Source organism: Loxodonta africana, chromosome 2 (genome assembly GCF_030014295.1).
Source record: "Loxodonta africana isolate mLoxAfr1 chromosome 2, mLoxAfr1.hap2, whole genome shotgun sequence".
In the NCBI taxonomy this organism is placed as follows: domain Eukaryota; kingdom Metazoa; phylum Chordata; class Mammalia; order Proboscidea; family Elephantidae; genus Loxodonta; species Loxodonta africana.
Genome location: NC_087343.1, coordinates 65,704,635 through 65,730,946, shown reverse-complemented (window position 1 = coordinate 65,730,946; position 26,312 = coordinate 65,704,635). Strand labels below are relative to the sequence as shown.

The window sequence follows — 26,312 nt, the reverse complement described above, 5'->3', positions numbered from 1 at the left end:
CTATTTGAGTCATAAAACATTCATTTTCCCCTCTGAAACTATAGCCCATATTACCAAATGAAATCACCGATCAAGAGCAACGTAATGCAGAATTCTATAGGCCAGGCCAGGAACAAACTACCTTGCCTTTGCATTATCTAGGCTTAACATTTCTTCCATTTCTCTTTCTTGCTGTTATAATTTCAGGACTTTTTTCTAGCATCAGCCCATTGCAAGGTAAGAAGACATATCAAAGCATTCATTTGTCTACTTGGCCATGGTCATAGCTAAGGAGTTGAAGGCATAATGGTTCAACAATGTTTGCTAAAATGGGTTTGAGGAAGTAACAAAGTTCATTTGTCCATCGTCCTTGGTCTCCAACTTTATTCTAAAGGTCCATGATAATTTTAAGATCTCACTGCAAAGATGGCCAAGGAACGCAGAATAATTTTCCATCAGGGAAGATCTCAAAGTCTCGGCTACTGGAAGTCACTTTGTTCTCCTTTGATGCCCCTAGTAGAAGGGGCTGCCCCCTCCCTTTTAGCAGTCTACTTCATCATGAAATGTCTGTGTTTCAAAGGACCCACAGGAACTTATATTTACCCTTAGGCAAACCAATTTTCAAAAACAGTAAGCTTACATTTCATAGTTTTGATTTTTATTTCTACTTGGCATTAATGGGATTTCAAAATGTCACCATAGACTCATTTATTTAACTTTCACCTATTGACTTAACCTCTTGACATTTGGAATCTACCATTACGGCTGGATGTCAAAAAGAAACTTAAAATTTCAAGAGAGTAAGTATTTGAATATTAAAACCAAAATAACAAACCCACTGCCATCGAGTCATTTCTGACTCATAGTGACCCTAAGAACAGAGCAGAACTGTCCCTGTTGGGTTTTCAAAGCCGTAAATCTTTACAGAAGCAGACTGCCATTCCTCCTGCAGAGTGGCTGATGGGTTCAAACTGCTAACCTTTCGGTTAGCAGCTGAGTGCTTAACCACTGTGCCATCAGGGCACGTATTCAGAATACGGTAACTTAATAAGTATTCGCCTTGTTTTGCATATGTCTCTTTGATGGAGATGGAGTGGGAAAGATGCTACAATGTGTATGTAGCAGCACTTATACCCCTTTAAATGCATTTTGTTTTTAAACAACACACACACACAAAAAAAAAAAACCTCTCACAAACTTAGCATTTATTAAATATATCAAGTACTGAGCACTCTAAATTATAATTTATTAGTTAAGAAGGAATGACCAAGTGTACAGACTGAAGGAAAATTGGTTATTCTGCCTCATATCTTATCTGTGTGATTATTTGATTTATGTGTCTTCTCCAGTAAGCAGACAGTAAGCTCCAGTGTCTGGTTTTATTCACCATTACATTGCCAGGGCCTAGCGCAGTGCCTGGAAGATAGTACATAGATATTTACTGGATGAATGAATGTATATTATATATAATATACATAGTATATATAACATGTATATACTATTATTATTAAACACTTAGAGATGTAGTTCTACCCACCAAATTGGAGAGTAATAAGAGATATATCATAAAGGAGGCAGAATCAACTTTCAAAAAACTAATTTTAATCAAAACAAAAATTGTTGATCATTAACAAGTTTATAAAACAGTGATTTAGTTACATAAATAAATTGATATCAGTGTATCAAATCTTAATTACTTTCAACTTCATGAGCATGTTTACATGGGTGATGAAGTACAACCTTTTTTTTTCTTTTTACCTATTATAATAAATAAAATGGAGCGCATGAAATAGTTCTTCTAAACAAAAATACCTACAAACATACCTCTAGCATGTTCTCTAATGAAGGGAACAGGAGACACTGGACAACTTTTGCACCAAAACATAAAAATTGCTTTAAAAAGCACAAGGTTACAGAACCATCAGCTAAAGTAAAGACACTATACTGTAACCAAAGTTGGTACTTAATAATATAATGAACAGTTTGGTAGTTAGATCTCCAGTTTGGTTATTTTAAAGCATTAAGACAAGGCAAGATAGAAGGCTGCTTTTGTTTGAGTAATTCTAGAGAAAATAAAATATGTTTAAAAAAAAAAAAGGAAAGAAAACTGAAAAGTAGAACAGTCATACCTACACAACTTTCTGTCCTGCACAAAGTCAAAATACCTATGCAGAATAGATATATAATATATATAATGTTATTTGTGCACAAAGGTTAGCTTATTATTAGCTCACTGCAAAGGCGTAATGGATCATGTCAATTGTTTTGGAAAACATTTTGCGTTTTGTGTCAAAAGGATATTTCTTTAAAGTTTCCTAGGCTAGGAGGCACGAACCCCAATTCCGGCATACTGTATATTCTTAATGCTAAGGCTTGCTGCTCTGGCTGTGTATTTTGTTGTCCCTCTTTATTCTAGTGACTGTTAAAAGCATGTGTGGTGTAGTGGTTATTGGTGGTGGTGTGTGTGTCTGTGTGTATACATATATATATATGTATACATAAGCTGTATAAATATATATACATATATAATTTCTCCCGTTAGGTTTCAGTCCAACCGTGCAATCCAAAAGGTGGCTCTGCCTAGATGCCCAGCATGAAGTTCACCACCCGAGCCAACCCTGAAGCAAGGCGCACTTTTAGTCCTTCTAGTAAGTTTTCTCTCAGTTTTTTTTGTTTGTTTTTGTTTAAAACCGAGCTACTGCAGCTTCAAGTATTTTGCATTACATAGAATATTTTTTATAAATTAGTTAATGTTATATTTTCAATATTCAGACATATACTATAATATATATACAGTACAATAAATGCTCTCATTCTTTTTTTAATTTTTTTTTTTTTTTTTTTTTTGATAAATCCCTGAGAATGTATGTTGACAGTCGCTAAGTTTCCACATGCACAAGCATCGTGTGCCATGCTTCTGGACGGACAGCACTGCAAAGCCACGTGGGTCAGCCTTTTAACTATTAGTATTTCATTTTGTTGGTTTGTTTAAATATGCTGAAAATGTAAAGATGAGTTACAAAGGAGTAAAGCTGAATCCATTCGAGGTACTTATCACAGGATGGAGGTGTTTTGTTTGGTTTTTAAAGCCATTTCAATTATTATTATTATTATTTTTGAGGCTGTGAACGTATACAGAAAACAGGAGAGCTATGTGGACTTTTGCCACTTGACAACATATACTCAGTGTAAACCAAACCTTTTTAACCTCTCTCTCATACATAACCAAAATAAAATAAAGAGAAAAGGAAAAAAAGAAGAAGAAAAAAAGAAAAAGGGAAAAAATTAAAAACACACAAACTTTCACAACATGACAATTTAGTCTGCAAACGCAATATAACTATACACATATAATACCGGTGTGGCTCTGTTCGTTAAGTTAAAAAGGGTACAAAGGCAGGCTCAAGTAAAAACAAACCATCCCTCCCATCCCCACCCCACCCCATTCAAACAAGTTCTATCAACCAAACCTCTCCCGAACCAACATCATCAGTTTCTTTTTGCCTTTGTAGATTTGTTTCAGGTTGTCAATGAACTGTGTAAACTGAATGTGTCCATCATGCGCCATTAAGAAGGTCTCTCGGGCCTTGCTGAGGAACTCTATAAACTCACTATAGTGCCGAGGACTGATGTGTGTGAGTCGTGAGTGCGTTGTGTTGATGTAGGCCCCGATCGTGGCATCCAAGAGTTGCCTCAAGGGAGCTTTGTCCAGTGACATAAGCTTACCAGAGTTCCTCCTTCCATGAAGTCCCACCATGCCAGGAGTGGTCAGAGTGCATCTGCGCAAAATGTCTGACAGTACCGTTGCACACTTGACACTCTTAACCACCAGAGGTATTATAGCTGCAAGCTCATTTTTGCCAAGGGAGTGGCTGAGCGCACAGGCCCATAAAACGTCATTAATGGCAGGGTGTGTGTCCTGATTGTAGCTCAGGTTGAGATGGGTCATGGCCAGGGTGGCCAGCTTGTAGGCCCTCATGGGGTACCCGCGATGCTCCATGTACCGTGCTATTGTAAAGAGCTGTGTGTAGCTCATGCCGGTCGTAGCAGCGTCAAGAACAATTTGGTACGCTGTCTCAAAAGCTATGTGATCCTTCTCACACAGGGTCAGCGCAGAGAGGGCACAGTTCTGAGGGTCCTTCATGGCACACTGCAATGCAAGTGTCCGGGCACTGCTGGCCAGTTTTTCCTGCTGGTGGCAGTCCAGGTGGAGGCGGACGATGGTGCTGTTGGACATCACGGTGGTTGCAACTATACTTGTGGCCTCAGTGGGAGTAAACAGCGTAAACCAGCTCTGCATGATGCTGTCCAGGGCATAAACACCTGCAAGAAACACAAACAAGCCCTATTACCGACAAGGTGGCTACCTAGAGGTCTTGCCTGATTTCCTCCTCTCTAATCAATGCTTATGTTGTTAACCATCACAGGACATGAGCTAGGCCAGAAAATCATGTAAGGTAATGTGCCTGGGAGCAACCTTTTAGAATAAGGTTATTACGGATTGTTATTCAGTGAAAGGTCTGAAAGGAACATGAACTTCCCGTAATGAAGAACTAATCCTCTCGGTAGCTGGTATTTGCACTGTGCTGCTTGCCATTTCAGACAATGCTTTCCAGCTAATGAGTTCTAGTTCACTGGGGCCTTCAGTCAGTTACTCACTACAGAATTTGAGTTACAAGAACTACCACCCTCGCCAAAACAGGGAGTTTTTATATAGTGTGTGTGTTTGTGTGTAAATTTAAAGTACACACAACACGGAATTATTAGACATGCAAGGAAGCAGGAAACTGCAACCTAATCAAGAGAAAAAAGCCAACAGAAGCAGACCTACAGATGAATCAGATATGTGGAGAATGCTGACAAGGTCTAAACATAACCATTTTAAGTATGTGGACCAACATGCCCCAGCTGTAGGAAAATCCTAAAAGTGAATGATGTGTGGCAGTTCTTGAGCTGGCATTATCTTTGTATTGCTCTGCTAAAACATGATGTGTATTGAGACTAATCTCCTTTCTTCCAAAATAACAAACCATTACACATTAATTAAAAAAATAAGAATGATTTTCATAGTATCTGCTCTGTGTCAGTATCTAAACACTGAGACGGCAGTGTCTTCTCAGCAAGAGGTGTGCATTCTTTTCTGATGCAAATAGGAAGAAAGATAATCTAAGGAACACTTATTTTAAACAGTGACATTTTGTGTTGGCATTGTTGCTAGGAATGTACAGTTTTCTTTAATACTGGTTTATTGATGCAGAGGGGAAATAGTTGGCTAAAGGGCCTCACAAATTGCAGTTTATGGGCAACCAGGAGATCTTCTTATGGCCAGCTACAATTTCTCCCACATCTAAAATACCTAGTGGTCATTTCTCTGCTGAATACCATGATGTAGGCTCATCATCTATCAGATAATGGAGAAAAAACTCATTTTCATTAAAACAGATTTTCATTAAAATGGATTGAGCCACTGGCCCACAGTGTCAAGTTAGTTTCAAAGGTGTTCCCAGCCTACCAAGGATTAACTACGGGACCCTAAACTTGATTATCACAAAACTTACTAAAACTACCTTAAGAGTGACAGAAAGACTGAATATAAAGGGAGCATAGTGTTTCCTCACTGATTTCTTCCATTTTAAACCAGGGGTTGGAATCCCCAAAACATGATGGCTTAGAAAGTAAAGAATGCAAGTGCATATAACTGAATGGGGCAGGGGGAGTCCCTGTAGGTTGCTAGAAGGGGTAAGTGCCTTGGAAGAGATTAAGGGAAAGAGTGAAAATGTCCTTATTTCTGTAAGTGATAAGTTAAATCATATCATGAGGCAGCTGAGAAAGCTCTCCCCGAGTTTACCTACCGACTTCAGTAGCACACGTTACCAGCCACCTCACCATCTCCCGACGTCGCCAATTTAAGGTTGACAGTGTCATTCGCATAACCTAGAAAAACAGGATAACAAAACGTTTTGGGAGATTATCCTAAATCAATGGAAGAAAAAATTTATTCCAGGGTGTAAACAACTGGACATCCTCCCTACTACTGGGAAGATGAAGAGACTTATTTAGAGAAGATCTTTGCATGTGAATTTGGATTTGTCCATGGCTCCAGCCTTGCCCCAGCCTGGGAAGTAGAAGGTCTATCTTCTAGTCCTGACCAGAAGCGGCATCCTGGGCAAGTCACTTAATCTCTTTTCTCATCAGCATTAAACACAGTCCACAGCCTCATTTCCTCCCCAGCTTTAACAGTCCATGGTTCTCGATTTCTGAGGCTCCTCATGAATTAACTCTGATTAGGAATCCTCAACAGGCATAGAGGTATTTTAAAATAATTGTTTTAGTTATTTCTTCAGTCTTTCACTGCTATTTTCTGCTGACAATCAAGACACCCCCTAGGTTTATGCAAAGCAATCTTCTTTGCCATCATTAGTGATCTAATCATTATTATTTTTTTTTACTTTCTAATAAGATGTCCCACGATAAAATTTTCCACCTCTTTCTGCTTCCTCCACTTTTTAAGATTTAGAACATCTATGGATATGCCACTCCTAAAGCCTTGGAAAGCACCTGTGTGGTTCATTGCAGGGTCCCTGAGAGAACAAGGCAAGGAGTAAACTCTTGGTCATGTGCATTCAGTCAGGATTCCAAATAACCAGAAAGCTTGGGTTAATGATTCTTTCTGCATCATACCTTTAGGATAAGGCAAATGACAACAGAAACAAGCTGAATAACAAGAATTTATCTTTTAAAAGAAACTTCTAAAATACATCACTGTATAGCTTAATGCACTCTCCTATACCCTCTGCTTGTATAGTAGTGAATGTTACAGTGGTTAAGTACATTTCCTATGATCCAGTTCCTTAAAATTTTATTAATCATTGTAAGGGAGAACCCATAACTAGAGAACCATTCGTCATCTAACCAGGTCATTCTACTTTCCATACTTTAGGTAATTACGAGGTGATTTCTTTCACTCCGTTTTTACAGAAAAAAAAAAAAAAAAAGAGCAAATATTAACATAGATCCCCTGAGAAAAGTAGAAATATAAGATTTTCAGTTTCTGGTTTACAAAGTAATCGGTTTGGAAACTAGAAGCTCCCATCTATCTGTAGAACTAATTCAGAGTGTCCTTAGTCGTAACATCCATGAAGGCCTGCTGGAAGCTGAAACTGGACCCTGGCCCAATCACTCCTCCTTTGCCTAATTTTCTCAGGGTTATAAAATTGGGCTAGAACTGCCCACCTATTATGAAAATGCAAACATCAATAAAAATCCTATTTCCTCTAAAAAATCTAACCCCAACAACTGAATCTTTATTATATACTCTAGCTTTGCCTAAGTCTCTTGCTACTAATAACTTCTCTACTCACTGAAAGAAGAAAATAATGTTAAGGCTGCAATTCAGAAAATGGTTTTTTTTTTTTTTTTTTGAGATACAAATAGGGCTGTAAACAGATAGTCCCTGCACCCCAGGCGGCAGTCCAGTTCAGCTGGGAATGACCACAGCTCTGAAATACAATGCTCTCCTGTAGTCTAATATATCTGTACTCTGAAGAGTCCTTTGCCTACACCAAAAAGTCCTAACAAACAGAAACAAGCTGCAGTTGGTGTCTTCAGTTAGCAGTTCTCGGTGCCCTAGCAAAGACGAGGTCTTCATATCTTTCCCTAGACCACCAGTCATGTACCTGCAGCCCCAGCTCCAGAGACACTTTCAAAAGAGTGATGTCTGGCAAACTGTCCATGAGAGTTGCTATTTTAAATGCATCTTGGGCAAGCTTGAAGATGTGTGATGAGGAGTGAATGTTTTTCTGGATGGATTCTAATACTGTTTCCAGCCTCCGAACATCGCCTGCAATGAACAAGAGGAAAACCAAACCAAACCAAGTGAACCCAAGGCAAAACAAACAAACAAACAAAAAAACAAAACCCAACACATACACAAACACAAAGGGAGGAAAAAAAGGGAAACAAAACAAAACACAAAGCACACGTTAATTTACCCGAGATGTTTACGGATGGCACGGATGTGACAACTAAGTGTCTTTGAATCTCAGCTTCAAGAAAAGATGCAGCACAACCCACCCTCCAGGACTAAAACCACCAGAACCAACATGAGACAGCAAATACTTCCCCGAGTTCCTACTTTATGTATTTTTGGTGTCTATTTCAGGAAGGAAAAAAAAAAAATCAACCTAACTTTTTAATCTGCTTCTGAATCTCAACTGCCATTTACTTTTTCTTGGGATAGTCACTGACCTAAGCTCTGCAGAAGTAAGTTTACTGATGCAGTTCAATGAGGGGAGTGCCAGGCTCACACGAGTAGCACCTGTTTTGTCTCATAAGCTAATATCTAAAGAAAGGATCCCTCATGACCTTTATCTGGCATTAGTACCACTGTTGAGAACTTGGCAGAAAACACTACCCTTTTTAAAAGAAAAAAAAAAAAAAAGCAAACTAACAAAGTAATTACGAGGCCTCAGGACAATTCAGTACCTTTGGCTGCAGTTAGCATGGTGGACGCCAGCTCACACTGCTGGGATTCTATGTGGCTTAACGTGAACCAACGAGGGTATCGGTTGGGAACAACTGACGCAATGTGGTGGGGGCGAGTGAGGTCTCCTGTTGGAGCAGTAGATTCCAATACTAGTAACCTGTAATGAGAGGACAAGGCGGTTGGCCCCTAGTTAGTACTCGTTCATTACCTGGGTCACAGGGACCAGCCAGCAGAAGCCAGGGAAGTGGGTAGATGCTAGGAGAAACTGTTCCAGCTTCAGTTGTAGGAAGAGATGGTGCAGCTACACTCTGCTGTCTGGATGCCAGAGTCACCTCCTTAACTGTCCATCACCCAAACCTGAGAGAGCTCTTTAGCATCATTCAGAAAATTGTCATATTCAAGAAAATGAAGATATGTAACACTGAACAGGTGTGAAACAAGTTTTGATGTTTACCTACTTTTAAACTTAATTTTTGAATTTTAACACTCCTTAAAAAACAAAAACCAAGAGAACTGATAGTGAAGTAAGTATTTAAGACTGAGTAGGATCCGTGGATGGTTGAGATGAATAAGCTTACCTATTAAAACACAAAACAAGAGGCAATGTAATAAAAACGACCTCCCTTCTTTACAGTGGGAAACCCTGGTGGCATAGTGGTGAAGTGCTACGGCTGCTAACCAAAAGGTCAGCAGTTCAAATCTGTCAGATGTTCCTTGGAAACTCTATGGGGCAGTTCTACTCTGCCCTATAGGGTCGCTATGAGTCGGAATTGACTCGATGGCAGCGGGTTTGGTTTTTTGTTGTTGTTGTTGTTGTTTCCTTACAGTCCTACTTCCTGTAGAATCAGTTCTTCATGACTTCAGGAATTTGAGGTTGGAGTATAGTCTAGGATTCATGTCCAAGAAGATGAACTCTACTGATCTAAGTATCTGTCCCATGACAATTCTGCATAAAGTCAGTGTGATTTCTGAGTTCAATCGATCTCCCTTTGACTAAGAATATGTTAACAAGTACAGAACAATGTTCGAAAAGGAAGCACATGTATAGTGATCCCTTCCAAATATAAATACCAGGCAAAGAGATTACTGGAGAAGCTACAACTGAAGCAATTTCTTAAAAATCATCAAAACACTGACCTTGGCTCAAGTATGCCAATGTTACGGGCTATGGGATAAAAGCTGGGGACCAAGAAGAGTTAGCTGGGTCAGGCCATGGTGCTGGCCCCAAGGCTACACCGAAGAACAGTGACTGCTAGAACAGTTACTGCTCTGGTAAGCCAAAGGCCTCTCCCCTCTTTTCCTTTTATCTGGGCACAAAGGGATGATTAGCATTAGAGGGTGGTAAGGTGGGCCATTATGTAATAGGTTTGGCACAGTTGTTGTTTAGCTTTTTAAAATAACCAAATGTTCCTGTATTCACAGGCAGATCCTGCCAGTATTGCTGTAAAGGAAACCAGTCAACATCCCTGGGAAGATGAGAAAATAAGTGCTGAAGACACCCTTCCACAGCTTCCCCTTTCAGAAGCACTAAGAAGCAAGAAGGCTATGTTTCTCTTTTCCTTCCTGTTTCCCTGGCTGCCTTGAGATACTCTGGTAGGTCACATTGCCTCCTTCCACAGCAGCTCCACAACAGGATTTTGGCTGAGGTAGGACTGGCTGGTAATGGAGAAACAGTGGAAAAACAGTTCCCACCCTGCTAAAGCCCCCATGGAGAAACTGCCTTGGCAGCAACCAAGGGTGAATAAAAATGAGTTTCTGAGTGTCAAAAATCAAGCCCTTCCATGTGACAGATTAAAAAACAAACAAACAAACAAATCCAAACCCAGCGCCTTCGAGTCGATTCCGACTCATAGCGACCCTGTAGGACAGAGTAGAACTGCCCCATAGAGTTTCCAAGGAGCGCCTGGTGGGTTTGAACTGCCGACCCTTTGGTTAGCAGCTGTAGCACTTAACTACTACGCCACCAGGGTTTCTATGTGACAGATAAAAAAAAAAAAATACCTTTAAATAAGCCAGAACCACAGAGAACCCTTACGCTATTTTAAACTTTACCAGTGGTGGTAGCAACAGCATCTGGTGGCATCATACCATGAACATCCTTTGCTTTAAAACAGGAGTAGAATTCTTAAGACTTGAATAAATACAGAGCTGAACATCTGACTTCACAGGTAATTTGCATTTCAACTTCCAAAAACGGGAACAGGAACCTACTTACTATAAAATTGTGCTCTAAAACAAAGGTGTAAACCAAGTGGTATAAAGTAATTTGGTGTGGGGGGAGGGACTTTTGCTTATGTTATTCATTTATTTTTTGGTATTTTAAAAACAGACAAGAAGGGGCTCATAAGGTTTCTCTGATCGGTTAATGTGGTCTCATGGTAAAGACAGCATGTCAAATTAAAAGGCTGCCAGCCTTGATACACACTGACACACAGGTGTACATATGTACACACTCAACAGGCACACACAATTCTCTTTCTCATCCTATCACTGCATAAAAAAAAGATCCCCTGACAGATATAGCTACACTCATTTCTTTCCTAAAGAACAGAGTAACTTTTGAGGCATCGGTAACATATGAGCAAGGATTTATTTTTTTAATCCACTCAATTACAAACAGAATCTTTGATAAAAAGCTTTTTATGGGATCAAACTATTCTTCACCATACTTAAGCTTTTAGGTCTGTACATGGTTTGTCTCTAGATGACTATAAAAAACAGTTGCCATTCCATTGATTCTGACTCATGGTGACCCCACGTGTGCAGGGTAGAACTGCACTCCATAAACCCATTGCTGTCAAGTCGATCCCAACTCATAGCGACCCTATAGAACAGAGTAGAAATGCCCCATAGGGTTTTTCCAAGGAGCAGCTGGTGGATTCAAACTGCTGACCTTTTGGTTAGCAACTGTAGCTCTCAACTACTGTGCCACCAGGGCTCCAATTCCATAGGTTACTATAAAAGAAACAAATCAAACCCATTGAGTTGGTTCTTACTCACAGCAACCCTATAGAACAGAGTAGAACTGTCCCATAGGGTTTTCAAGGAGCAGCTGGTGGATTCGAACTGCTGGCCTTTTGGTTAGCAGCTGAGCTCTTAACCACTGTGTCACCAGGGCTCCAAAGATGATTATAATGGGGTCTAATTGCACATTCTATTAGAAACCCAGGGGTGTTTTACTAATTTAAAAAAAAAAAGGAAAAAACCTAATGTTTTAAGAAATGTGACTTATTTTCAGGTCCTTGAAGTATAATAGATTATATGTAAGATTGAAAACTTCAAGCTTAAACTCATTACAAAATATCCACCTTGAACAAATTCATGGTAAAAATAATTATTTGGTAAATTAACTTAAAAAAGAAGGCGAAAAATAAAGAAGTGAGCAGCAGAGGCCATGTTCTAATTGGTATTACTGAAAAGGACGGACTGAGGAGGAGAGGATAGCAGTCAGAACTGAGGGGAGCCTATCCCGGACCCCAGGAGTGATTCCTCCCCCTACATACATGCCCCATCTTCCCTCCTCCTGAAGCTGATCACAGAGGTGTGTCTGTGGTGCCACGGCATTCCTGCGCCACTGACGGAATGTGGGACTGCAGCAGGTATGAGTGACAGCCTCCCTCTATTATATTCAGTAAAGTGCATTTATTTTTTCCCACTGTTTTAAAAGTTTATTTTTACAAAACAATTGTTTAGGAAGGTTTCAACTGTTGCTGCCTTGTGATTAAACCTGGCCTGAGATTGTTCTCTATTCCCAAATTCTAGCTTCAAGAAAAATAGGAAAAAGCCAAGATGAGCATAAGCACGACAGCAGGTAAGGATACAATTCTTCCCTTTCTTTAAATCAAAACCAAAACAAGCCGACAAACAAACCACCGTGACAACAATCCAAGAAGCACAAATTAGTAGTTTCCTGAGCTTTTCTGCTGCCTATAAGAAACATGAATGAAGGAGAAGTCAGTTAAAAGCCATTTTCCCCATGGGGAATTTGGATTGCCTCTGCCCAGCTGGGCTGTGAATACGTACCGCATTGCTCTCAGTGCAATTTTGTATGCCAATTCAGCATCATGAGGTAGGAGAGAGGTGAAGAGATACTTGGCAAATGTGTGCATTGGAACGCTCTCCCGGTGGATTATTTCGCCTAAACCACTATATGGTCCGGCTGTGGGAAGAGAGCATACACATTTTACATTCCTAAAAAATGAACTAATGCTTCTTGAAAAGTAAATTAAAAATTTTCTATGTAAAATTATAACATATGCAACTTAATCTAGTTAAGAATCTAATCTAAGTGACACAGTAGAAAGGAAGACAATTCTTAGTTAAAAAAAAGATCCTAACGGGTATAACATCCAGTATAGGATTCACTTCATAAACAATCAATCCCCCACTGTACCACAGCTCAGATGAGAACCACAGGACTATGGGGCAGAGCTTTTTCACATTACAATTGCTTTTAAGAGAAAGGAACCCTCTGAAGCATAAAACCTCATTGAACTCGAGAAACAGCCTCTCTAAATGCGTGACATCTGAGCATCCACATTTACAAATGCACAGATGACTCTGCAGCTTAACTATGGAAGCCGCCCGGGACGCATTCAGTCTTAGGGGCAGAGACAAGCCAGGTTACCAGAAAAGAGCGCTCTGCTTGAAAGGCTGGAGTGAGAAGTGGGGGACGATTCTGAACCTCAACTCTCAACACAGAGACTTGAAACATCGCTGCTTCCGTTAAGCAGGAATATATACTAATTCCCAGAAAGTCACCAATAATAAAAGAATAGTTATCACTTTATACTCACCACAGACGGAAGAAAAGAAATGAAAGTAACTGGAAATCTATGATACTTTGGGTGCCAGAAGGCCTATTTCAAAAGCAAAATTACATTTAAGCTGTCAAATTTCATTTCTTCGTAAATTGTGACAGGCATGGTGGCAGAGCCGACTTCCCCTGTGTGCTCTCTGAATGCTGCCCTGAGAAGGGCAATAGTCTTTTAAAATAAATTTCAAAAGGAAACCACAGTGGTTAGTTCAACCACTTTCTGCTTAGGTACTTTGAGGTTTAGCTATTGTAAAGTGTTTAATAAATTAGTTCCCATGTCACCTTTGGGTAACATCTGTTTCATGATTTCTAGAATTATGAACCATGACACTACTACTCAGGGGACATAATACATTTGTTTTCCAAGAGGAAATTGTCTGGCTAAGAGTTTAGAAAGAAATGCAGTCAGCAAGAAGTAGTGAGAAGAATTACTGAATTGGGTACTGGGTGGGAGTATGATACATTCTAGATAATTTTAATGGAGGTAATTTTAAAATTTGATTTATTTTCAGGTATTTTTGAACTATTCACTACTTAAATCAAGCCAAACCCACTGCCTTTAAAGTCATATTAAAGTAAAAATCATATAAACAACTTATTTTTCTACCTAGGCAAACTAAAACCCATTCTAGATTCCTAATTTTACCAGATCTATTAATCTTTTTCTTTGAAGACATTTTAAAATGTTTTAATTATTTAAGTGTGGCTAACTCTCTTTTTATTATGGGCCAATTATAGCCAATTTGCAGATTATCTACATTCTTCACTCCGTCAGCATTTCCTTTCAGTGTTTCCCTTTAAACCACCAAGTTACCTACTTGCACTTAGCAAGGAAAGCCAGGTTCAAATGCATAGTCAACACTTTACTATGACATCTCCCAACAAGCAAAACATTTAGTCAGGTATAGTTATAAACATAAGAACACAAAATTATTTGTGGATTAATAATCGGTATAACTCAGAACTTCACTGTACTGAAAAAGGAAAAACTGGAATTTGGCACTGAGTTTCTCCAGACGTGCTTTTCCAATATGCCAACAGATACATCCAACATCATGGCCAGGGGAGATTAACACCCAACAATACAGGATTATTCTTTCCTCTTTTCAGATACTTGGGTCTGCTAACTAATTTGTTCTTGAAATTAGTAAAAAGTGTACATGCTTGAAAAACTTTCTGCCCTGGTGCTGTCAACTCAGTCGTGGAGTTTATAGAAATGGCCCCTTGGCTTCCCCTTGGACTGCCTCCTGTCCCGCACCCAGCATTCTTCCTGAGCCTCACCCGGCCAGGAAAGCAGAAAAGGCTAGGATGAGCCACTGGCACTCCTTATCATGGTTCTAATAAAAATGTTTAAAGGAGAAGGATGGACTAATCAAAGACTAAAAGAAAGTTTAAAAATATTTATGAGTGATGAACGTGAAGACATATTGAAAAATGTCAATGATAAATAGATATCAGACACTATCAACTTTTAGAAACCCACATCCTCGTCCTGTTATTCAGTATAATGGAAACTAAAAGCTGGTTAGTAAGAGCCAGTCACAGATAGCATAAGAAAAAATATTTGTGGCTGATAATATTGCTTATTTCAAAAGGAATTATATGGAAGAAAACTGTAATTGCAAGAATCAAGCAAGATCACTCTCGAAATTTGCCAAAATGGGTTTTTATCATTAGAAGAAAAAAAAAACTTCAGGAGAGTCCTTCAAAAAATTCATATTAGGAACATGTTTACCTGAAGAACACTTCTCCTTTAAAATGCACTTCTAAAGCATATGAATGCACAATATATCTGAACAAAATATTTTCTTTTACATAGATTTGTAGTTTTGCACAAAGGAGGAGGCTTTGAAAAGCCATTTTCTCTAAAGCCCTTTCCCATATGTAACACTTTATGAGCCTACCAATTAGGGAGAATCCCACAATAACACGTGCCTACTTGAGAGAAGTAATCTGATCGATTACATCTTACCTAAATTTGCACCAAAGATTAGACTACTATACTAACAACACTTACCCTTTTTGAGGGAAAAAAATCTAAAAATTAACGCCAACCAAGATTTGTTAGGCCTGTTAGATCCTGACCTTACAAAAAGAAAATTAGATTTTGCCTTAGAAACGCTACGAAACTTTTTACTTAGTGAATCTTCGCCTAATGAAGAGTCTGAAATATTTAGTCAGCACAATGGAAATTCACTACAGCAACCCTCAGTACTTTGTCAGTGTGTGCAAATGACATATTCAAAACCCAGATGAGGCAACAGCCAATAATTCAGAGGCATGTCAACCAATCTCCATTTTATGATTTAATTATCAAGCAGATAGGAACATGTCTGCCAGTAATAATTCACTAAACATCAAAGTTGGATTTATCTTAGGAAGAACACAGCCTAAATAAAAATGATTCTTTTCAAAGCCTCTGGCATTAAATGGAGTTGATTTCTAACAGATCCTATATAACTGCCCAAATAAAATGATACAAACTTAAACATCCAAACCTTGTTATTAAATGATACTATCTTGCAGACAGCAAACGTGCCTGTAACACTCAGTAACCATACCAATCATGATAACTAACAGTACTTCCAACATCAAAAATACAAGTGACTAAATAAAAAGTGGAAACGTCTTTATCAAGCTACCTTCTAATAGGAAGACTGCTTGCTTGCGAAAAATTTTCACCAGTGTGTCATCCAATTCAATTTCCTGAAGCTTAGAAATGAGCTGCTCCTCGTTCCGGCAAACCTTCTCTTGTGTGTACAGCCCATCAGGCATGATACGCTGCTGTCCCAGCCCGATCAGGGCTACTTCCACAGCCAGTGTTAAATAAGATTCCCCTTCTTCTAAGAGTTTGTGTGCAGGTAGATGCTGGTACTCCAGAGACTTACACTGTCCCGTATTCTCTGTAAAATGCCACAAAGAAACCAGAGCTCAGAAACTACTTTTGCAGGTACTCAGTGATAGGTTCAAAATTTATTCTACCAATACGTTAAATGAATAATTGACTTAATTCTGAAAAGGCCAGAAAACATGTTTCTTAGGTTAAAGTCCAAAGTTTTCTAACGTCTTCTTTAAATGACTATAATTGAATGTCTATGTTTTGGGGATAGAATATCACGAATTTTTCTCTCCCACTGAAAATGAATCACCAAAGAAAACTATAAGAAAACTTAAAAAGTGAAAAAAAATTAACTAAACAGTGGTAAAACTGCACGATGATGGCAACAGTAATTTTTTTAAATCTGGCATTTAAAAATAAGTTTCCATAGTTTTATTACAATGTTGAAATGTATAACGAAAACAGCATAAAACACAACATAAGTGACCCAATTTAAGGTCCTTTTTGTTACCCAAGAGTCATCAGTTACAGCAATAGGAATCTTTTGAGAATGATTTCCCTGTTTCTGCTATGGAAATTATAATAGGCCTCGACCATCAAACTCCCCAGGTGAGCTGATTCAGTCATAACCTTTGACTTCCCTGACAGAGTTTAGGTCAGCCATAATCCAAGAACGTAACCACCACAAGGGAAATTAAGGAGGGGCAAGATAATTAACCCCCAGCCTCATCCAGCCACGGAAGCAGAAGAGAGACAATCCTTTCTTCCTTCTTCACCTCTACCCAGCGCCCTGGGGTAGACTTTTGAGGAACAATTCTTCAGTCTTAAGGGGCCAAAGAGAAATCTCAAGATAAAGCTTTAAAGCGATGTGTGATGTAGAACAGGTTTAACACATTTAATGCTCTCCTAAGGAGCCCTCGTGGCACAATGGTTAAAGCGCTCAGCTGCTAACTGAAAGGATGGCAGTTGGAACCCACCAGCTGCATCACAGAAGAAAGACTGGCAGTATGCTTCCATAAAGATCACAGCCTTGGAAACCTTACGGGGCACTTCTATCCTGTCCTATAAGGTCGCTAGGAGTTGGAATTGACTTGACAGCAATGGGTCTTTTTTTTTTTTTTTTTTGGAATACTTTCCTTAATGTAGACTAAAATATTAAGTAACAAGTTTTTAACTTGTAATGCAAAGACAAATTAGAAAAATGAAAATAAACTGATTCTAAGTGCTATAATGAACATCTTTATTTAATATCTTTGTGTTAGACAATAGTCCTAAAGGCAGATAGATTCTTAGATTTAGAATCACTGGTTAGAAGGAAATAAATATTTTTAAGGCTCTTGACAACAAGCTGCCAACTATCAGCTTTTCCCAGTTTGTAGATGCCTGCCTGAGACGCAGGAGGTGCCCATTTCCTTGCTGTTTAATTTTTTTTTTTTTGCTCTTTAGGTACTGTTATTTATATGGATTCATAAAACAAACGGTAGAGGAAAACACTGACTAATGCTATTCAGGCTCTAGAAAGAGAAAAGCACATGAGACAAATGTCTTTGGTTTTACCTGTAAAATCTGAGAAACCAGAGAAGCCTTCATCGTCAATGCGGCAGGCTTCCATGAGGCTACTGAAGAGAGTGCCCACGGGGTCCAACGGATGTCCGACCCAGCCCTCCAGGTTGGTTATTGAGGTGATGCTTTTATGGGGTAGCTCTGTGTAAGAAAAGGATTTGAGAGAAGAGGGGAGAAGAAGGGAAAAAAGAGGAGGAAACGAGGCTTTACCATGTAATACTGGTATCCTAAAAATTAACTGCATTCAGTTGGAAATCCCTCTTTAATTAAAGGCACAAAAACAAAAGGTACACATAATATTCAGCGTATGAACTGTCCGAGTTCTAAACGCGTGTCCGTAAGTCAGCATAAATGGTACTAAATTCCCAGTACAGCTCCCAGACATCTATTTAATTCATGTGTACAGGGTACTGAGTTAACATTACTCCTCACACTTTTAAAACATTTTAGTACGGGGAAAAATTAATTCCAAATTTTCACCTGAGAAGCCAGGGGCGATTCTCTCATTCCCCTAGAAGTGGCATTAGGGAAAACTAAGAAGTCCCCCTGGAATTATCAATTGGATAACTCTACAACTATATTAGAAAAATACCTCTCAGAGGTATCTCAGAGTCAGTAGTATTCACTGGGCCATCTAAACTGGGGACCAGAGGGCAGCTATAGCCAGAGTTAGACTTGAACTCCCACATGAATATCATTAAATTACTCCCCTATCGACTTATAAAAGTCTTTCTTATTGCGGATCCATAAGCTATTTAAGAGAAGACCTTTGCCACACAAAAAGGGAATGATAGCAGACAATCTGGATGAATCACATTATTTTCATTTCCTTCACAGAATGTTAGCACTTTGAAGTTCTTAAGTTAAACTGCTTAATGTTTTCAGATATATTCCTTTGTTGTAAATAACGCAATATCACACATCTAAGTGCTTTCTAAAGTAATAAGTAATAGTAGCTCCTTCTTAAAGGAAAATATAATCTATATGCAATATAAAACATACAGGAACAAAACTGGCTTATAAATACTTTAAGGACCACTCCATCAATCCACTGCTTCTTCAAAAATCTTCTAGTTTTGAACTATGAACTATCAGTGCATAAAAATTAGGTATGGCATGGCACAATGTCTTTCAAATTTATGTAAGTTGGAGACCTAGATTCCTTGGAAAGGACCTTCCCTTTAGTTTCTGTCATTGGCTTTCATACACATAACAAGTATGAAAAGAAACATGCTAATTACTCTTCAGAACAACCAAATATATACATTTGCTGGAAAAAATACATGGTAAGGGAAGCATTCATCGAGTCTGTATGAATGCAATCTATTGTCAACTGATAAAAACTGAGGATTAAATGTTACAAAATGCTTGCTCTTTATAACTAGTTTTAAAATATTCGTGGGAAAACACAGAAATGAAATAAATAAATAAATAAATAAAGGAGTACAGTCTTTTTACAGAACCAGGAACCTGACATATCATGCCAAATAGCGCTGAAAATGTACAAGATATTTCATTCACTAATCTTGGCCATATAACAAATGACTGTTAGTTATGGCACTTCGAACTTATAACAAGGATGGAAGCCTATTCTTTGAGTATAAAACCAAAAATAAACAAAAAAGGTAAAGGAAGATAAGAGTATAGATAATATAATCTTAGTAATACTTACGAATAGTCTGAAATAAAATTTTTTCATAGCTTGCAGGACAAAAGTGAAATAGGTCTAAGAATGGCCTAGGCTTAGACTACAGAGATATTTCAAAGACAGCAAAACCTACAACAAATGTGCAATATTTTCTACATACAGAAGGAACAAGGAAGTGTATGGATGAATCAGAAAAAGTATGTATGTTTATTTTTCTGACCAGGGCCTTATGCATATAATACAAAACTTTGTAATTACTATTATTTGGTAATGCTTACCTAAAAGTTAAAAGATTAATAAACAGATAAAAAGCTAAATGTATTCTATTGGTTACAAGTGCAATTAAAGAACTTGAACAATTCAGGAGTTCTGTGCTGGTCACTTTATATGTAAGTAAAATGTCCTGATGTACAAATTATTACAGACAGACATTTTTGGAAGGCTTACATTGTGCCAGTCACTGTTCTAAGTGCTCTATAGGAATTAACTAGTTTAATCTCTCAACAACTCTAAGAGATGGGTCTGGTACTAAGCTCCATTCCACAGACGAGGAATCTAAATCAGAGAGAGAATAGGTAACCGCCTGAGGTCACCCAGCTGGGGCCTAGGGCTAAGATTCAAATGTAGGCTGTCTACCCCCTGAACCCTTACTTTTAGAATTAAAACTCACTTTAACAAAACAAGATATCTGGCTAACTTTCATTTTAATTTTTAGATCATTCATCTCTCAGACATGGTAAAACAGTTACTCAAACAATAAAGAATTTTCCCCTTAAAAAATGAGTTAATGTAAGGAGTTTTAAAAATCTTGTTTTGTACAACACTCAACCACGAAAAAAAATGCCTAAAAATTTCTCACAGATCAACTATTATTTATTTTTAAATGAGCAGTGAGTAAGGCCATCTCTATGGCTCTAGTTTTAAAAGTCATCTCTTCCAAGAGCACAAAACCTAGTGATGTCATTACAAAGAATCCCAACCCAATGGAAACAAACTCCTTTCACATTCACCTTTTTTTTGAGTTCGGAACATTTCCAACTGTTTCTGCTGCTGTCGCCTTAACGTGTTAACAATAGCTATTGCTAGTCTCAGTGCTTCTCTCGGATAGCCATGAGATCGTAAGGCATCCACTCTTGCACAGGCTGTAGGAACATGTTCTAAAATAGAAAGTTAAGGAGGGAGAGTTGCCACTGTCAGATTTATCTACAAAAACAAAATTCAATTGTTAGATGTTTTTCCTCATAATACTATTAAAAAAGATACCAAAAACCATTTCTGAGCTTGGATTTAAATGAAAAACTCAGCTCTTATTGCCAAGCATTCATCCATCTCCCACTGAATCTCTCAACTCTCCACCTCCCACTCCAATAATGCTATAGAAACGAAACAAAGAAGTAAGTCATGGAAATGTCTTTCCGGTTTGGCCACTTACCATGCCAGAGGGGCCACCCGCGGGAGTCAAAGAGGGAGTTTTCAGTGTCGTCATGGTAACAGTAGTTGGTGTATAGGTCACTGCTGATAATGTGCTGCAAGTGGCTATCCTGCCAGTGAAGATCACATGCCTCGATGGCTCGGGTGAACACTGTCCGATGTGGCCTGTTCGATGAATCTGTTTTTTCCACAATTCAGAAAGCCGTGTCAGCTATTATTCATGTGTGAGTAAATCAGTCATACCATTCTGTGGCCAGATGCTCATGAACACACCCGCACACATTGTCCTGCACCCCCTAGGCAGAAGGGTGAAGGGTGAATACTCTCACATCCTAAGTACTAGGAGGCAAGTCAGCCCAAAGAGCTACTACTCACTCACTTGTTTTGTCAAACACAAACACTCTGCAGCCATTAAAGCTAAGGTTAAAGGCATCCTGCAAAAAGAATCATCAAGTCTAGCTTCCATGCCAAATACACTCAAAGGAGGCACTCGGCACAAAAATCACAGGAAAACTCACTGCTCCCCACATCTGAGGTGCTGTGGTGGGCTGCCCCTAATGGGATCGACAGCTCTCACAAACACTACGCAAGAGATGTGACACCAGCCATGGAACCTTTCAGGAAGACGCAGTCAGCCTTTAAAGATATGCATAAGGGTTGTGCTTTTGGTTGTATTTTTTAACTATATTGTGCGGTTTTGCACAATTAAAACTATTATGCTTCTTGGGATATAATGATTAAATGCCACTTTATATCCCAAAGGGCATAAATGCATATATTTAACATTTCACAAAGCCACACAACATAGCTACAAAACAAACCAGCACACTTACCTTGCCCCTACAGGCTGCCTCCTGACTCCTGTGCAGGTTCCATGACTGGTGTGATGTCCCCAGCATTGTGTATGCCAGGGCATCACAAAAGAGAAGAAGCATACACTCCAAAGAGGGTTCAAGTTTCAGGACCTGATGGAGAAAAGAAACGTTTGGGGAATAAAGGATATTCTCACCCCAACTCCTGGGATTATTCAGTTCCTACAGATAACATGATCAGATAACATGATTCAAACTTAACTGCACTCCCAGCCCATGAGTCCCTGCTCCAGACTTACCTTCAATTGTGCCACAAACCTTAGTAAGCCTCAACTGAAAATGAGAGAAACAAACTATTTTATTTATGAGTACTTTACTGAGCTCAAGGAAAGCCCCTCACTGTTCTGCGACTTAACTAAATGAGAAGCAAAAGTGGGAGGTTCCTTAGTTGATAAGGTTTCATCTTCCTGTCACTGGAGCTTTGGCTAAGCACAGACATAAGGGGAATCACAAAAATCAACGAATAGCTGAATCAAGAAGAAGAAATCTGAGAAATCATCTGTTCCACCCTCCTTATTCTGCTGATGGAACAGAAAACCAAGAAAAGTAAAGCGCTTGCCAAGGTCACACAGCCAGGCAGTGGCAGTCGGGATCAAAACATAGACATACTATAAGTGAAACGCACTGTTTAGTCTAGAGGGTGGACCACTTCTTATCCACTTACTAAGTCCTATAGAATATTCATGTTTAGCCAAGGGGAATGTAATACAGGGAAAGTAAAAAGTGAAGTGTAAAATGTTAGGATGGCAGTCTGAAAGAGGAGGTGGGGGAAACACCCAGAACATCCCAAGTATAAACAGAAGAGGATTAAAGAGACTCTTCTCTAGCAATGAAGAGAATAAATGTTGAAAGCTAAACTTGAAAATTTTGAGCATCTTGAAAAAAAGTTGGGATATGAAGGTAATTTATTTCCTTTAAGGTTATTAAATAAAATCATCGTGGGCAATAAAGATATGACAGATTTCAAATACTGAATTCCCAAGGCAAATATCTCTAGACAAAGCAGAGCTAGACAAGCATCTTTCCCAAGTTCTGAAACCTCTTTTTGATTGGACAAGCCCCTGTGGAGTAACACAAATCATTTTCTTTCTTTGTAGAGACTGAAAACACTGTGCTAGCATCACATTCAAACGCAGCACGTTGTCCACCTTTTTCTAGTAGTACCAACTCCATGTGGGGTAGCACATACAGAATGACAGTCTTGATTCTGGATGCTTCTGATGTCACCTAATCCCCACCTTTCATCTATCATAACTTTAAAGTTTTTCAAGTTCTCTCTAAACAACAACAACAAAAAATCAGACAAGAGTAGTGATAGGTTCATAAAATTTTATTTGCAAGAGTAGCCTACTTTGTTAAGAATTCTGTTCTGAAATAGAAGAAAAAATTCTGCAGTAGCTGGAGGTTAAAAATGGGGCCAAGGAAGGATATTCTTAAAGATGGTCGTACTTCAGCTGAATGAACAGACCGAACAGAGGGAGTGAGACTGAAAAAATAAGATGGACATGAGAGCCAGAGGTCCTTAAGAGGAGGTCTGGAAATGTTTAGGGGCATTTCTTGGTTGTCCCAAAGAATGGAGGGCACTATTTATATATATACAGCAAGTTGGGGCATGTATGCTCGTCAGACCTTCACAAAAATAAATTTTCCTGGCCCAAATCCCAATACCCCATGCCCAGACAGAAAATTTTTACTTGATACATTCTAAAACTAAGAATTTTTAACTGACTAATTAAATTACATAGCAGCCCAAGTAAGAACTGACAACAGAGATAAAAACAGATCCTTAAGCTTCTCAATATTCTGTTTTACAAAGTAATGATTACCACCCTATTCCATGATTTTTAAATTTAAAAAAGAATATTCAAAATCATCAGTAGTCCCTTTTAATACGTACTAAAATATGTAAGTATATCCATTCATATTCTGAGAATATTTTAAAAATAAGTACAAAGGTCTCAGTAAAATTTAAACACGTATACATTCACAGTTAGAACATAATAAACCACTGAATTACAATAATTTCTTAAGTGGGTAAAATAATTTTCCCATACATATTGTAAGCTTCTGTTATAAACATATATGCACAATTAAGTATACACAAAGTGAGCAGAATGTTATTGTGGACTCACCTTGGTTGGCATTTGCACCCTGAGGCAGAGCATTGGTTAGGTTGGGTAACTCACTGCCAGGATTTCCATCTTCCCATGGACAGACATCAACACTGTTCCATTTTTTCAGCTGTTTTAGCCAACTGGCCTTCTGCTCCAACTTGCAGTGGGGATTTAAAACTATACACATCCACAGAGCACCTAATTGAAACGGGGAGAGGGAAGCAAATTTTAAAAAAATATATAAAAGTGTCCGATTATAACAGCTAATGATAAATGTTAAACTATTTCAAAATGAACCCAAGTCAGCCATTTTTATAACTCAATTCTCCCTGATCTGAGCCACAAATCTTCTAAAGAGAGTTTAATGCCAGGAATAGCAGGGCCTGAGTTTGAACCAAAGGTCCAAACGATGCTACACATAAAGATGAAAGATACTTCAAATGTTAATTGTAATCACCTTCCTGCTTGTACGACAATTTAGACAAAAAAAATCAATCAAGTATACAATCTTAAGGTCCAACTTGCCACTTGAATTTACACACAGATTTTATACTTGGATGCTGCAGCAAACCACTCCAAAAGGTTTTTCTAGCACAAAAATTAAACTCACTTTCCAAGATCACCTTTTAAAATCATGAAGGCATACAATGGATACAAACAATTTCCTAGTCTCCTGATAAGCATCTATATGGTTATAAAGCTTTATTATGTTTATTATTATGCATATCTATGTATCAATGAAGTGTGAATAGTTTTGGGGGAAAAAAAGCCAGCACAACAGATCTTTTAAAAATAAAATTCATTTAAACACACTTCCCTAAGTGATTTAACCAGAAACCAATCTTCATATGAAATGAAATCACTAAACGTATGTCTTTATCTAAATAAAGTCACTGAATTATCACTTTATATGAATAAAATCACTAAATGGTCATCAAAATTTCACCAGGAAAAGCAATAATGAATTCAGGGAAAAAAAGCGTAACTCAATTTAAATAATTAAGGTTACTAGTAAATTTATTATTCCTTTCTATATTCTTAAAATAGGTAGCTAATCCAAACAAATATTTCAAACATTTTAAAAGTTCAAGTTTACTTTGTTAATTTCAAAACAAGACAGACACTAGTGTTTCAAAGCCATTTACAACACTTTTCTTTGAAAAGGTATATGTGTGTCTGTTTTAACCAGATGTATTAGCCAACTGAATAATAAAGGTAGATATGATCATTGTTGGTTTCGTTTGTCCAAAAGAGATACTTTACATTCTTCTACATTTAAAATAAACTAGCTTCTATAATTGGGAAATCTGATATTTTAAATATCAAGGAGCTTTCACCAACAAAAAATAAAAGCAGCCACAGCCTAAGCCACAGATATTTACAATCTACATTGTTATACTTTTAAATGCCAATTAAAAATGAAGTGTGGTGAGTCAAGGATTGCAACTAAAAACTCTGGATAAAATACAAAAATCAACAATCTGAGGCCTCTAAAAAGTAAACAATATCAAGTAGATTGGGGAGGGGAAATAAAACTTGAAGAAACAACCCATATAGGGGTGAGTTTCCTGTTACTTTTTTTTCCCCTTTTTTCTCATCGGTCTTTGTGTAGATTAATCTCATCTGGGGAACTTCACAGAGCGCATATGCATCAAACACTCTGAGGGGAACCTCATCTGGCTGGCAAGACGACTGGGAAAAAAGACCCCATGAGCCACAGCAGTGGGGGACGGGGGGTAGGTGGTGGGGAAATCTCAGAGAGGAGAAAGCTGCAAAAAGGGATCCTTGGATTCTGTGTACAAACTGGCACAGGTCCCATCTCACCTAACGTGCAAGAGACAGACCCAGGGCAGCATAGCCAAGGCTTTGAAAACTAAATTGAAAATGGAGCCATCAACCAAAGAAGGTGAAACAGAACTTAGGTCTGAATCCACCCTGGCTGATTGTCTGTTTAAAAAACAAAGTAAACTCTCCAGAGGATTTCAATAAGACACAGACTCTTACAACACAATATTAAAAATGTTCAGGATTCAAAATTACTTGGCATACAAAGAAAAAGAAAAATGTGACCAATTCTCAAGGGAAAGAACATCAACAAATGTCAACCAAGATGAACCACATGCTGGAATTTTCAGTTAAGAGATTTTATAGCACCTAATAACTATTTTTTTTCTTTTTTTAATAACTATGCTCTCCATAAGATGAAGGTAAACACTATCAAAACAAAAGGCAGAAGTTCTCACAAGCGAAATACAAATTATAAAAAATAATTAAACGTAAATTTTGAGACTAAAGAGAACAATATTGAAATTAAAAAATTCACTGGATGGGATCAATAGGAGAATGGAGACGTTGTTGCTGTTACGTGTCGTCAGGTGGCTCAGATTTATAGCAACCGTATGTACAACAGAACGAAATGCTGCCCGGTCCTGCACCATTCCCACAATCATTGCTATATTTGAGCCTACTGTTGAAGCCTCTGTGTCAATCCATCTTGTTGAGGGTCTTCCTCTTTTTTGCTGACCCTCTACCTTACCAAACATGATGTTCTTCTTCAAGGACTGA

General features: G+C 38.3%; 1 protein-coding gene across 2 annotated transcripts in view; it reads right to left on the bottom strand.

Moving 5' to 3' along the window:
* Positions 1–2,792: 2,792 nt before the first annotated feature.
* ZSWIM6 (zinc finger SWIM-type containing 6) overlaps positions 2,793–26,312 on the bottom strand; it is a 222,108-nt gene continuing 198,588 nt past the window's right edge. For both annotated transcript variants that reach the window (XM_064272349.1, XM_023545651.2), the window contains exons 5-14: positions 23,766–23,945; positions 20,763–20,939; positions 20,341–20,487; positions 17,677–17,823; positions 15,923–16,183; positions 12,488–12,623; positions 8,464–8,621; positions 7,656–7,819; positions 5,832–5,913; positions 2,793–4,302 (exon numbers count right to left, since the gene is read on the bottom strand). In XM_064272349.1, coding sequence (XP_064128419.1) covers positions 3,440–4,302; positions 5,832–5,913; positions 7,656–7,819; positions 8,464–8,621; positions 12,488–12,623; positions 15,923–16,183; positions 17,677–17,823; positions 20,341–20,487; positions 20,763–20,939; positions 23,766–23,945 — 2,315 coding nt within the window. In that variant the 3' untranslated portion in view covers positions 2,793–3,439. The remainder of the gene's footprint in view (positions 4,303–5,831; positions 5,914–7,655; positions 7,820–8,463; positions 8,622–12,487; positions 12,624–15,922; positions 16,184–17,676; positions 17,824–20,340; positions 20,488–20,762; positions 20,940–23,765; positions 23,946–26,312) is intronic.